Here is a 13,805-nt window from a genome sequence, read left to right on the forward strand (position 1 = left end):
TAGCAAGCTACTAACCTGATTGGGAATCGATAATCAAGGTACTTTAGCGTTAGCATCCAATCCAGTTAATTATCTACATAGCAAGTATATTCGTGTACGATATCATGCTATTCGTGATTTCATTGAGCATGGCGATATCAAGCCATTCTATGTCCCCATATCTGAAATGGTTGCAGATAGACTAACCAAGGCAACTAAGGCTAATAGCTTAAAGCAATTGATCAGAATACTGCAGCTGGAGTTAAAATAAGGTTCTATAATATAACATCAAGATCCTCAGACTGATAAGATAAAGGCATTCAACACCCCTACACATCAGTTCTATATTTTTACTTTATTTCCTATTTAGGAAGCTAGTATAGCTTTATTTCATTTGTTTCGGGGTATTGAACGAAGGGAAGTGATATGAATCTATAGGAGACACGTGATCGCTTTAGCGGCTTGGCCGGATCACCAACTCTTCAGCCCCTGAAGGCTTTACCCATTAGATGAAGAGAAGGAGAAGCGCTCAAGATAGTTGATATAGTCGTCCATAGAATTGAGTACCTATCGGAATGGCATCCGGTCCTCAGTAGGCTACGTACGTGTAGCTGATACAGTCTCATCCTGCCCATCTTTCCCCTGAGATCACAACACAATCCAATCAAACCAGACCAACCATTCACCAAGATGGTCTCGTTTCCCTTCTTCATCTACCACAACCTGTTTCACCACCCCCCAACCCCAAGCACCCCCCTCACCAACCAAACAATAATAATCACCGGCTCAAACACAGGCCTTGGCCTCGAAGCAGCCCGCCACATCGCCCGCCTCGGCGCCTCCAAAATAATCCTCGCCGTCCGCAACACAGCCGCAGGCCACGAAGCCGTCAAATCCATCGAAGAATCCACGAAGCGTCCCGGCATCTGCGAAGTCTGGGAAGTAGATCTAGCCTCGTACGCCTCCGTCCTGTCCTTCGCAGACCGCGCAAATGCTCTCCCCCGCCTCGACGCAGTCATTGAGAACGCAGCCCTGGCGACTCAAAACTACCAGCTGGCGGAGGGCCACGAGCGCTCCATCACCGTCAACGTAATCAGTACCGTCCTCCTAGGCTTGCTCCTTCTCCCGAAGCTACGGGAAACGGGGAAATTGTATCCAGGGAGAAAGCCAACGCTCAGCATCGTCGTCAGCGAAGTGCACGCTTGGACTAAGTTCCCTGAATGGCGAAGCGAGAATACCTTCTCCGCTTTGGATGACCAGGCTACTACGGATATGTACGAGCGGTATCCGACGTCGAAGCTGGTCGGGATTCTTGCCGTGAGGGAGATGGTGGCGAGGCTAAGGGACGAGAGTGTCGTGGTTAATATGATTAACCCGGGATTTTGTCATTCGCAGCTTGCGCGCGAGGGCGGGTGGAGTATGGCGGTTATGAAGATGGTTTTGGCGAAGTCGACGGAGGAGGGGAGTAGGACTTTGGTTGCGGGTGCGGTTGGGGGTGTGGAGAGTCATGGGCAGTATATGGATTGTGGGAGGGTGGCACCAGATTATTTGTCTGATTTTGTGAGGAGTGAGGATGGGGGGAGGGCGCAGAGGAAGGTTTGGGGGGAGTTGGGGGAGATTCTGGAGGGGGTTAAGAGTGGGGTTTTGGGGAATTTGTAGGCGTTGGTTGTACGTTTACATGGTGATTTATTTTGTGTATATATAACGACTATGAGATGGGTTTAATACTACAGGGAAGATATAGATACCACAGGACGGATTGTTGAAGAAGTATATCTAAAGGAGCGACAGGGAACCAGTCCCGGAATCTTAGAATAAATAAAAGGAATGAAAGTCTGCCGGATACTCAACCACCACACGTCTTCTCTCCCCTAGCGAACAGCCACCGTTGCGATGCCCAGCTTTAGATGGCAACGACATCGACCCAGAAGCGGGTGTCATCGCTCTGGTACTTCTTGTCGCTCTCGATCTGGGACTTGATCCACTTGACGGCGTTCTTGTAGTCTATTCATTTCGTTAGCAGAGCAGCGGAGTGCGAAGATACAGTATAACTCACTGGTGATATCCTGAGTGTTGGGGTTCTGGAGACCAGAGGCACCGTTACGGTGGCCAGCGTACCACACATCGAAACCGTACTTCTTCTCGCCATCGTGGCGAGCCTTGATATCCTTGCCCAAGTCGGTGCTACAGGAGGTTAGCTCACAGCCGCAGAAGAAAATGGTCACCTCGGCCATCTCACTTCAGGACCTCGCCGTTCTTGACGTCCTCAGGCTTCTCGCCGAGGAACTCAGAGGCGGAAGTGCGCAGCATCATCCAATTCTGCTTGAAGATACCGAAGTTGGTGGCGTCACCGGTCTTGCCGTCGCCTGTCCCTTGTCAGAATGTCTTGCGTATCGGTGTCAAGCTCGGTTGGGGGCTCACCGTAGGGGTAGGTGCTGGGATCCATTTTGTCGCTTTAAGATTCATTTGTTAGTATGGTTTCGCAATATGTTTCGAGGGAAACTCACTTCTCCAACATGGCAATGGCAAGGTCCATGGTGTTACCGCCAGCAGCGACAATGGCCTGCTTGCGCTCTCCCAAGCCGGAGACAGAGTAATTGCCCCGGCGGGCATCGTCACGGACTCCGATGGCGGCACCGAGGGCCATGGGAAGGAGCAAGAGGTTCAGAGAAAGCTTCATAGTGAATGTTGGATTGAATGTTGGATTGAATGGAAGGAAGGAATGGAAAGAATGTATGTGAAGCTGGTAGTTGGCAGATGTGATTAGGACGAGTACTATTTAGGGCACGCTCAATGGTTTATATATCCTGTCATCAAGGACTCTGTAGGCCTATTAACAATATAGAGCTATAAACTCCGTGGACAGACAGGAAATGATCATCTGGCATAGATTGGACCCAATTCGTATGATCTGATTCTCTGAAGATCGGCAAATGTCCCAGCGTCCAGTTCAAAGCCCCAGAACACTCAAAAGACAAAAGGGAAGAAATTCTGAAACACCCTGAGACTAACCCTTGACGAGAATGGCCAGGATGCACATTACAATTCTGGGATTGGGACGCGGCCCGTGTATGCCGCGAAAGACTAAAAGGGGTAAAGATGAGCTTATACCGGTGGGGACAGTGGATCTCGCATATCTGAAGAGCCGCTTACGATAAATGAAGGGACCAAACAATCGGGTCAACGTTCTGGTGGCTTGCTCTATTTTCGACGGAGCAAATTCCTTCCCCCTCGACCAGACACGGAGTCGTCTCCGAGTTTCAGACTGCAACACATAACCCTAAAGTATTCTTAGCGCAATGTATCTTTCGCCACGCCCCCAAATCTTACTTTTATAATGATGAACAACACTCATCTCTTGATAGTCAAGGATTGGTTAACTCTGCTGCTATCATATGCTGTCTGCGTGCGGAAGCTCTGGTTTACGTCCCCTGCCGAACGAACTCTATTTTAACATACATGGTCTGAGATTTGACAAATCGCCTCTAAGCTAATATTCTTCGAAGCGGCTGATGATAACATGATATATCTTTACTAATGCACGTCCTGACTGCAGTTTTCCGAGTATAGTAAACCCTATAGATGTGCGAAGATGTCTGACTACATCCAAGACAATCTAACCACCCCAATCAGCAATATAGTAACGATATAAATATCTTAATCTAGCGCCTCAATAGACCACGTCGCGGCTTTTTCGGCATCCCAAGTCTACATTACCAAAAACAACCAAGCCTCTAATTTGGAAAAGTGCTTTTCTTAGACCCTCTTAGTATAACACACAGATCTACAATACTTTATAGACAGGCAATCGTTCGACCTTCTCGCCATAAGTCGGTGAGCCTGAGCTGATCGTCTCGGCTCATTCTATATTTGAAGTGCCCTCGCGCGTTTCCTGGGTAGGAGCGGATATCTTCCGTTTTCTCTTGGGATGATCTATCGGAAGCTTACCCGTATCTATCTAGTTGAAGCGTACGGTTGTCGGGACATCCTGGACTAGACGAATCATGCTGCTTGAACATGGCGTTGGTGGTTTGGTGGGACTTGAGGATTACTGTAGGGATGGTTGCGGTGAGTGTTTACCAATTGCTATGATATGTCGTTCTGATTTAGGAGTATTTTAAGGTCTTATGTGTGGATTGTGCGTGACAGTGTCTGAGACGCAAGTTGGGGATTATTCTATCAGTGTCATTTCGGGTCGGGATGATAGATGTTTGATTGACTGACGGAATGAAATGTAGATTACTGAACGTTTGTACTCTGCATGAGAACTATAGTTGAAGTGGCTTGTAAGAGTTGGTGGTTACGGATTAACTATAGATAACAATATAGAAATAAGTATTGGGAATAATGTAGAATATAGATAGCCAGTTAGCAAAAGGACAAAGTGATTATAACAACAACCACAGCATGATATAATAACACAGTATAGCGAGAAATAGATAAAAGATCTTTTATGTTTTTGAGTAAGGCATAGTATGTAAAAGACAAGATAGGTGATATGAAGCTCCTTCGATCAAAGGGCGAACCGAAAATATCTTTAAAACTGACTGATTGTCGTGTCGGCCGTGAGATTGCGATGTCCCTGGTAGTATGGACGACCGCATCTACTGAGCCCAGCAAACCATCATCTCAAGTGATTGGGCCTCGGCCCAGTGCGGCAGAGTCATTCAGATTTGAGGACCAATTAGGAAACGCCCAAGGCACTGTATACACCGCGCTTACTTTTTGGCGGCGTGGAGGGCTGCTGCGCCGGACGACTGCCAAAGGAACCTGGGCACGCAGGCCACCTGGGAAGAAGCTCTAGTTCCCGAGTTATGTCCAGGTCCATGGGTGTCTCCCTTAACAAAATGGAAGGCGATACCAATATGATCAGCAAGCAAGAAATCGTGACCGTGGACGAAGTCGACGAGAAATCCCCCTCGTTTCTAGTTCCACTTGCTCGTTAGTCCTATATCTTGTTTTACAGGCCTTGAAACCATGCAAGACGAGAGGGTAGGATTGTTGCTTCCCAAGACAGTAGACATAGAAAGTCTCCAGCGGGCTCAGAACCAGAGCGCTACGAGCATCAATGCCTTGGTCTCTCTCTAGAATTCATCCAAGATCGGTATGACGACTTGCTCAACCCGGAATATCATCATGATTCATTTTTCTACATTGGTGTAAGAAGTGGTTCAGGTCCTACAACCGCTCACTTTTATTGTTAAAACCAAAACGGACGGCATTAGTACTCGTCTTGCGTTTGGACGGGCTTATTTGGGTCCTTGAACTAGGGCTCACGCTGGGTTTAGCACTTTCATCCCTTCAATAATTGACAGTCCAGTTAAACTTGATTAATAATAATAATAATTGACAGACCAAGTGATGACACCTTCCTGCACTGTCAAAGAGTGATGAACATGTGATACTTATACTCAACTGATGGATTTCAACTTGTCACATAAGAACTGGTTCTGGCAAATATATACATTGCTTGCAAATTCAAACCTCCCCCCTTCACTGCGGTGCATAAACAAAGCCCAACTGATCTACCTCATCCCCATCCCGTCCATAGAACCCAACTATCTGCCATCCATGCGGCGCCGTGAAGTCCTTGCAGTCACCTGTCGTTTTACCGGTACTGACAGTCTTCCCCATGCTGGTAGTCGCCAGCAAGTAGAAGATACGGGTATGATCATTGTATTTACCCTGGCAAAGCTTCGCCTGTGTCCAGTATTCGTCGTTAGCCAGAGTCAGCTCCGCCGCGGTGCCGCCCGTTCCGCCGTGGGTGTAATCTTGGCCGGAAGTCAAGGTTAAGCCCACGCTGTCCACGCGGTTCGCTCCCTTGAGAGAAATCTTGCTAGGCTTCGGAGACGAGGGAATGGAAGAGAGATCGTTAAACCAGGTTCTATGAGAGTCAGCTTACTCTCAAACCAATATTGAAGTTGATAGGAAACACACCCATGAGGTCCACCGAAAAGGTCGCTTTGGCGCACTGAATCAGACAACTTCCAGGTAAAGTTTGAAGTAACGGGGTTATGATCGGAGAGGATATGTCCATCTAAGAGAAACTTGCTACCCACGTAACTCCAGAAGGTCGCGCTCAATTCGATCGATCGGCTTCCACGGTAGCTGTTTCGATAAGTTAGCTACATAGCCCCTCAATCAGGAACCATTCCAGAGTCACACATACAAGATCTTGTCCACCGTCTCGCAGGTATTATTCGTCGTCGGGTTCTCGCACATCCAGGGACCAGTTCCCTCTTTGGGCTCGACGCCCTTCAGAATTAGTTCCACCCAGGGGTTTGTCATGTTCTGTTCGGCGGCAAACACGCGGGTGTTCTCCCCCGCGGAGGTGTATCGCGCATTGGTATCGCCAAAGACCAGGACTGCATTGCCCACGGAATTTGTCCCGATATAATCAGCTAATTGCTGGAGATTGGCGCTGCGGGCTTCGACATCTTTGGTTTCGGAACTACTTTACATTAGTTTCGAGCTATGCTTTTCTCCAAAAAGAGAAGCCCCATACCCAGCATCAGCATGAAGATTATAGAAGTCCACATAGACACCCTCATCGAAACGCACACGCATCGAGGTGAACCCCTTCGGGGTCAAACAATCCGCACCCGAGGCATCGGAGCAAGTTGCCCACTTGACTCGCTCAAAGTCTATCCAAGGATAGTTGGCAAGCGTGTTTAAGCCCGATCCGATGCCCGCGCCGCCGGAAGTAGCGGTGCGATACGGGTGTTTGTCGGTCTTGTAGATAGAGGCATGGTAATTAAAGTCTTCTTGCACGTTAATCACATCATAATCGTATTCCGTGAACTTGGTCCCCATCGCTTCGGAATTGGTGGTTTTATCGCCGGGCACTTCGTTGCCGTTGAAGATTGCCGGTAGACCGGCGACGTTCATGGAGAGAACATCGAATTGGCCCGATGTGGCTGCCAGGGCGATCGGGAGGCCGCTGGTTAGGTACGTGATTGAGCGCATTTTTCTTTGATTTTATCTTATTCTTTCCCCCTTGTTTTGTTGTATATTTGGCTGTGAGAGAAGTGTTAAATCGCTGGAGAAAAAGAACTGTGATCGGCGATGGGTCCCGGTCTTTATAAATTTATTTGCATGTCGGAGATCGTCGTTCGGAAGACGAAAAAGGGGGTACTCCGACAGTTTAATCTAACTCGACATTAGTAGAACTGCCGTCGGTGATGAGCATGCGTCTAATGCAGGAGTAGTTTATACTTGTGGTGTGTTTCTTCTGCACGTGGAAGGATTGGATGGTCGATAATATCTTGGCCTCAAGTGGGTTTAATCTAAATATCTCCCAGAATAGATTGAAAATTAAATAGACCTGGACGTCACTGAAGAATGGCAAGCCATGTGAAGAAATGATAGGCACAGGCATCTAGGATATTGATTAAATAATTATGTATTGCCCAGTAGCAGAGGTCAGCCATTGCTTATCAACGTACGATGTAGAAGAGCCCTACCCGGAGATTTTACGGAGTAATTCAGGAACAAGACCACGAATAGTTCCGATGGATTCAATAAATGCCATGCCAAGTAAAACATCACCTACCCACTTAAGGTAAACCCCGGTCCCTCTGGGAATCTGCAGTCTAACCGGGAAATGTCCCTTATATGCCTCACTCAGTCCATTCCCATTTTCATATAAATGTTTGATAGCAAAGTCTGCAATAATCAAACCCAGAAGAATGAAGAACGTGGAATGGTCTCTTCCAACTCTTCCTCGCCCTTCTCAGTGGAACGTCGAGAATTCGTACCTTGAGAGACGCCGCAGATTTACGAACAAGGACGACCTTCCTCGTTAATCAGGCTAGAAACGCCAGGATTAACAATCCATGAACATGGAGGTGAGGATCTGAGACCACGCAAGTAAGTCATGGCGAGAATATATGCTGGTCTTCCACCATCCATCACAGAAAATGGTATATACTCCTTCGCTCGAGAGAGCGCATTGGGTTCACAGACCGTATTTGCGAGGAAATTGTCGTTATGGACGATGGTGTTGGCAGCCAGCACGAAGGTAAAGATAGTGAATGCCCTGAGGAATCTCCAGTATCTGGGGAAGAGGCTGCTTCCCCGTAAGACGTAACCTGTTGCCATGAGCCGGGATTGGTGGGTGATAAAACTCGTCGATCCGAGCAGAAAGGCGATTTAAAGTGATACAGGGGCATCTTGCAGTGCTTCTCCTATGCAACTACGAAGATCGACGGCCGGTAATGAGCTGATGACTGCTCAGAATTATTGCAACCCTTTGCAGGACTTCTAAGGAGATTGGATCTAGACTGTTACTGAAGGAGCGTGGGACAGGGCGTTTAGGTCGGCGAGTAAACTGGATTATGAACCTGTCGATATCATTCGTGAGCTCCTTTGGAAAGATCTCGACGAAGCATACAGTCACCATTATGACCAAGAACGGGAACCAGGCCGACACAAAGAATGTGATGATCATCTTTTGAGGTCAGAAGCAGAGTCGAAACATGACCAAATATTGCTTAATACCCCAATGCCTGCCTCTTCGATGTGAGTTAAAGGTCGCATTAGAGATATTGTACACAGAAATATAAGGGATGCTTACGACATCAGAGTCTGCAGAGAGCTTGAAGCTCCTTGGAGCGAACAATTCAATGGTCCAGGAGAGGCCCTCTGTTGCTAATATCTATAAGTTCTGTTTTATTGAGAGAAAGGTGCTATTGGCCAACACTAGCACAAGACTATTCTGTGTCTATAAAGGGCCACAAAATGGTCAGTCCGAGAACTATATAGTCCACTGGTCAGCTACCATCCATTGTCAACAAAAGCGAAGTGCAACAACCAAGGATGCTCACGCGCTCAAAGTATGGTAAATCAAAATTCAAATTTGTATGCTCCCGAAACATCGTATTACACTCTTATTGCAGCTGTTTCTGCTATTTGTGGTACTGAAGAGCATTTAAAAGACGTGATTTGAGTGGATGAAAGGACTGGAAGGATTTCGATATAGACTACTAACTATAATAGTAACTCAAGAAGAATTGATGTACCATAGGTAGATACTATATGTATCACCAACTTCTGAGTACACTTCAAGACGCTGAGCAACCAGTGAGCGTCAGTCTGTCTCACAGATGTAAGATCTGTTGCTAAAATATGACGTGAACTTAAACAAGGAAGGAAAAAGGAGTCCCAGGACTGGGATTTAAAGGCGAGATCTGCAACCTTAGCAAAACAATATCCCAACGAGTTGCACCCAGCCCGGAACAAATAGAATGACCTATTGCGACTTATATACTGCTTAGAGTTGCAAGGTACTGTATTGCGTAGTATAGGTATCATACATATCATTGAAAGTGACATTGCCTGTAGGTGAACAAATATATATAGTCGATCGGTTGATAAACTTTTAGGTTTACAAAGACTACTAATTTTCTCTATTATGAACTTAACAGGCGTTAATAAATAGTGTATAATAAATATTAAAAATATTAAAGTATATTGGTTTTTGATAATCAGTTATACTAGTACTATACTAGTATCTTAGGGAAAATATTAGTAAAAATATAGAAAATAACCCTGCTGTATTCCCAGAAGTTAACCTATGAATACCAATCCATATCATTGTACTATACTGCACGGCCACTTGGTTTGAAGTCCTACTAATACATGTACGGTTGAGTCTAGTCAAACTCTGGCTAGAGTAAACCAAATCCTGGTTGTTGAATGTGCATGGAAAATATCATATCATAATGAGTTGTAAGATGTTAATGAGACGACCTACTCCAGACATTGTTGAAGAAGCTCTGGCCAGCAATATTGTCAGTCCTGTTCTTTTTTAGGACAGCAATGCGAAGAATACCCTTGATTATAACATACACTATCGAGCCTGTATTCGTGCATAAGCAACTTAGTATGGCAGCACAGCCTAACGTCCAATCTAGTTGTCAACATTCCTTGAATAATGACGATATCTTTGGTCTGACAATTTTCACCTATATACTATTCAAGGCTCCGAAGAGTTCCATCATAAGTCCTAGACCTAACCGACCGTTGTTTCTTCTAAGGGATATTCTGGCCATGAGCGTCAAAATGCTTCTTTCCGAACATAAGAATTCAAATTTGGCTTATATATGTTACTATGCCTTGCCCTCTACCTGGGCTGGCTTCTAATATCGATCAAAAATATTAACTGGGAGCCTAGGCCTGTTTACACAGCACACCAACGCTGATGTAGGGGAGCGCGCTAACATTCCACTCTCTTGGTACTTTAAGACTTTCTCCAGGCCATGACCTTCAGCCTCTCATCCATATCCAAAATTAGGTAAAGGATAGTTACCTGCATCTATTGGTGTATCCATGTTTAAGGGTAGGGGCTTGGCAGGCTCTCTACGGTATGCAACCTTCCATATCAAGTAGAACGGAGTATCAAAATTATTAAAAATTCGTAGTATGGTAAGCTATATCAAAGAGTAATGATTCAATATATTCGGTATGTGGATCCCTCTAGAACGCCTGAACCATTAATCCCAAACCTGAACTCCGCATTCCATAACTTGTTATATAGGATAAAACCAACCCCCCATCCTGCCTATGCCACCCAAGAGACATATTAGGCATACAACATGAGGCGTGGACGACCAGCAAAATCGCTCGGAGAGAATTCCCAAGCTCCAGAGAATCTAACACCCAACAGAAACTTGACAACGTATCCCACAAAAGGAGGGAACCCTGGAAACGGGGCGATATGACCATCTCACAAAAATGTATTGTCGGTGCAAGTCACCATAAAGGGGAAACGTCTGCAGAAAACGGTCAGTAAAGAGAACAAAAGAAGTGATGTTTTTAGAAAAAGCGTACCGAAATAGGTTAAACTTTGGTTTATATCCGTTCATTGCATCTTTCCAAAGAGATGTCAACGCTTCGCTGTCTATAACGTGGAGATCGTAAAGGAGTGGAACCTCATTGTGAAGATGTTCCTCCACTAGTGGTCCTAACGCTTCAGTTTTGGCTTTTATTGTCGCTCCGTGGTATCCTTGGGGAATATGTTGTAAATACATAACTGTGGAACTCTAGAAGTTCATCGTGAAAGGCTTGGTGTTCCTGCCGATTACCCTCCATTGCCCCGGGCTGGTTCAAGATCTTTTCTAGTGCGGGAAACAGACGCTCTTCTTCCATGTCATGGTGGGACTACAGTACGTCTACGATGCATTGGTTGACAATGAGAAAGTCTTGAGCCGCCTGGGTGCCCGGCTCGACCGTAAGGCAGTGGTTGTGTGCGGCGTTCAGGGCACGGAGAATCTGGTTGTGGACGAGAGCCATGCTTTGGGTGAACTCCACAACGTCGTGATCTCGTGGTACTTCTGGACGAGCTTCGAGACCAGTATCTGTGATGAGGACGTATGGTCCGTCTCCATAGTTTACTTGGCCTGAGCCATGGTTGTGGAAACAGTTGACATTGCGACGAGCAATTTCACAGAGGATGGTGATGGAATAACAAGAGAAGACTACGTATCGCAGCAGTGAAACTGAAAGCAAAGGAGTAGAACCTTGCAGTCAACGATATACAGCTAAGCATATTATTTGGAGAATCGTGATGATGGATAAGAAGCTCTACCTATTTATCTACTTGAAGCTAGAAGAGTTTCGGGTCTCGGGCGCACAAGAAGAGTCTTTACCCGAACAATATTAGCCAGACTATGTGTACTTCATGATTTTCTATTGGCTCTTTACTAGTGCTTACTATTTGACGCCCGAGACATATGGTAGTTCTCGGGCCCGAGAACAGCACCCGAGATATTCTTCGAGCTGTGTCTCGGGATGGACGTCCTAGCTCTTTGGATTTAATAAGGGCTATAAGAATGAGATATTCCAAGATAATAATGGCCTGTCAGTGCCTCCTTTCGCCCTTCACTACGCCTATATTTTGCCTACCGTGTGTTGCGTACGTTCTATTGGACAAACATACAATACAACGAGATCTACAGCCTCCTTGTCAAGATGACTGCTCTGAATGACAACACGCCAATGGATCAGAAAGGTCCCTCTGCTATATTGGATTCTACTACAAGCATGCTGGAGGGACCGAAAAGTGAGAAGGTTAATTCTTCGCAACAGGATGTCCCCGAATATCCCCCGTTACCGAAGGTTATCATGATCACGATCGCTTTGTATCTGGCGATCTTCCTGGTAGCATTGGTACGCTCCCTATAGCTTCTCTTCTTTCCTAGTATAGAAATTAACTAGCACAGGATCGAACAATAATCGCAACGGCAATTCCCCGGATAACGGATACCTTCCACTCCCTCGGCGACATTGGTTGGTACGGCAGTGCCTACCTACTCACATGCTGCTCGTTCCAACTCGTCTTCGGCCGGATATACACATTCTACTCCCCGAAATGGGTATTCCTGAGTGCCATCCTCCTCTTTGAAGTCGGCTCAGTAATCTGCGGGGCCGCGCCATCCTCAACTGCCTTCATCGTGGGACGGGCCATCGCCGGTATAGGATCCTCAGGACTAGTCTCTGGCGGCGTGGTGATCATCGTGCACATCGCACCACTACACAAACGACCCATGTACACAGGCCTCCTCGGCGCCGTCTTCGGCATTGCCTCCGTCGTCGCCCCCCTAATGGGCGGCGCCTTCACCGAGAACGTCTCCTGGCGCTGGTGCTTCTACATCAACCTCCCCATCGGCGCCGTCACAATAGCCATTATAGCCCTAATCCTCCACCTCCCAGAACCACCCCACAAAGATCTCTCAACCCGCGAGCGCCTCGCAAAGCTCGACCCCCTCGGCACAGCGGTCTTCCTCCCCGGAATGGTCTGCCTCCTCCTAGCCCTCCAATGGGGCGGCTCAACCTACCCGTGGAGCAGCGGCCGCGTAATAGCCCTCCTGGTCGTCTCAGCAATCCTCCTCCTGACCTTCATCGCCATCCAAGCCTGGAAACAAGACTCCGCAACAGTGCCCCCCCGCATCCTCCTCCACCGCTCCATCCTCTCCGGCTTCTGGTACACCTTCGCCCTCAACGGCGCAATGCTCGTCATCCTCTACTACCTCCCCATCTGGTTCCAGGCTATCAAAGACGCCAGCGCCGTCAATTCAGGCATTATGACCCTCCCCCTAATCCTCGGCCTAGTCGTCGGGAGCATCCTCGCCGGCGCAGGCGTAACAAGGTCTGGCTACTACACCCCCTTTATGATCCTCGCCTCCATCCTCCTCGCGCTCGGCTCCGGCCTAATGACAACCTTCACCCAGACAACCAACCATAGCAAATGGATCGGGTACCAGGTATGTTTCGGTCTGGGGCTAGGAATAGGAATGCAGCAGCCCGCGGCAGCGGCGCAGACGGTTCTGGCGCCGGCGGACGTGTCCACCGGTGTGTCCTTGGTTTTCTTTGCGCAGTATTTTGGGGGCGCGTTGTGGGTTTCTGTTGCGAATAATGTTTTTGCGAATCGGTTGGTGAGCATTGTGGAGGGGATTGGGGGCGTGGATGCGCGCAGTGTTGTGGGGACTGGGGCTACGGCGGTGAGGGAGGTTGTTCCTGAAAAGGCTTTGGGGGTAGTTTTGAGAGGTTATAATGAGGCTGTTGTCCAGGCGTTTTATGTTGCTGTTGCGTGTGCTTGTGCGACGGTTGTGGGGGCTTTGGGGATGGAGTGGAGGAGTATGAAGGCGCAGGAGGGTAAGAAGGGGGGAGGTATTCAGAAGGATGGAAAGGATGGGCTCGAGAGGGAATAGATGAGGCTTGTTTGCTTGTTACAGGGTTAGAATGATATGGCCCTTTTAGGTGGATTAGTGGTGGAGTCATAGTTTGTGCTTCTTTGGAGGATTTTGCCTTTTTTTTTTTTTTTTTTT

The 13,805-nt window shown here is 47.4% G+C and overlaps 4 protein-coding genes across 4 annotated transcripts; 2 read left to right on the forward strand and 2 right to left on the reverse strand.

Moving 5' to 3' along the window:
- Nucleotides 1–506: 506 nt before the first annotated feature.
- Nucleotides 507–1,638, forward strand: BDW43DRAFT_319458 (uncharacterized protein; the record flags this gene model as incomplete). The annotated part of the gene is made up of 1 exon (XM_032048919.1): nucleotides 507–1,638. Exon 1 carries the CDS (start codon nucleotides 670–672, stop codon nucleotides 1,636–1,638), a length of 969 nt encoding a protein of 322 aa, XP_031906120.1. The 5' UTR covers nucleotides 507–669.
- A 244-nt stretch (nucleotides 1,639–1,882) lies between these two features.
- BDW43DRAFT_319464 (uncharacterized protein) lies at nucleotides 1,883–3,093 on the reverse strand (the record flags this gene model as incomplete). The annotated part of the gene is made up of 5 exons (XM_032048920.1): nucleotides 2,487–3,093; nucleotides 2,401–2,432; nucleotides 2,219–2,345; nucleotides 2,036–2,163; nucleotides 1,883–1,983 (listed from the first exon to the last, which is right to left on the reverse strand). The coding sequence occupies exons 1-5, from the start codon at nucleotides 2,657–2,659 to the stop codon at nucleotides 1,883–1,885; spliced, it is 561 nt and encodes a 186-aa protein (XP_031906121.1). The 5' UTR covers nucleotides 2,660–3,093.
- Nucleotides 3,094–5,382: 2,289 nt separating this feature from the next.
- BDW43DRAFT_261211 (endonuclease/exonuclease/phosphatase family protein) lies at nucleotides 5,383–7,546 on the reverse strand. The gene is made up of 4 exons (XM_032040283.1): nucleotides 6,485–7,546; nucleotides 6,149–6,430; nucleotides 5,917–6,087; nucleotides 5,383–5,863 (listed from the first exon to the last, which is right to left on the reverse strand). Exons 1-4 carry the CDS (start codon nucleotides 6,943–6,945, stop codon nucleotides 5,473–5,475), a joined length of 1,305 nt encoding a protein of 434 aa, XP_031906122.1. The 5' UTR covers nucleotides 6,946–7,546; the 3' UTR covers nucleotides 5,383–5,472.
- A 4,261-nt stretch (nucleotides 7,547–11,807) lies between these two features.
- On the forward strand, nucleotides 11,808–13,759 carry BDW43DRAFT_77215 (major facilitator superfamily domain-containing protein). The gene is made up of 2 exons (XM_032050496.1): nucleotides 11,808–12,147; nucleotides 12,201–13,759. Exons 1-2 carry the CDS (start codon nucleotides 11,950–11,952, stop codon nucleotides 13,686–13,688), a joined length of 1,686 nt encoding a protein of 561 aa, XP_031906123.1. The 5' UTR covers nucleotides 11,808–11,949; the 3' UTR covers nucleotides 13,689–13,759.
- Nucleotides 13,760–13,805: the final 46 nt, after the last annotated feature.

This window comes from Aspergillus alliaceus, assembly GCF_009176365.1.
Source record: "Aspergillus alliaceus strain CBS 536.65 unplaced genomic scaffold BDW43scaffold_2, whole genome shotgun sequence".
Lineage (NCBI taxonomy): Eukaryota > Fungi > Ascomycota > Eurotiomycetes > Eurotiales > Aspergillaceae > Aspergillus > Aspergillus alliaceus.

Coding starts and splice junctions, on each gene's coding strand:
- BDW43DRAFT_261211 (XM_032040283.1), bottom strand. CDS start 6,945: ATGCGCTCAATCACGTACCTAACCAGCGGCCTCCCGATCGCCCTGGCA. Junction 6,431..6,484: donor AATCTTCATGCTGATGCTGG/GTATGGGGCTTC, acceptor AATGTAAAGTAG/TTCCGAAACCAAAGATGTCG. Junction 5,864..5,916: donor CTTTTCGGTGGACCTCATGG/GTGTGTTTCCTA, acceptor TGACTCTCATAG/AACCTGGTTTAACGATCTCT.
- BDW43DRAFT_77215 (XM_032050496.1), top strand. CDS start 11,950: ATGACTGCTCTGAATGACAACACGCCAATGGATCAGAAAGGTCCCTCT. Junction 12,148..12,200: donor CGATCTTCCTGGTAGCATTG/GTACGCTCCCTA, acceptor TAACTAGCACAG/GATCGAACAATAATCGCAAC.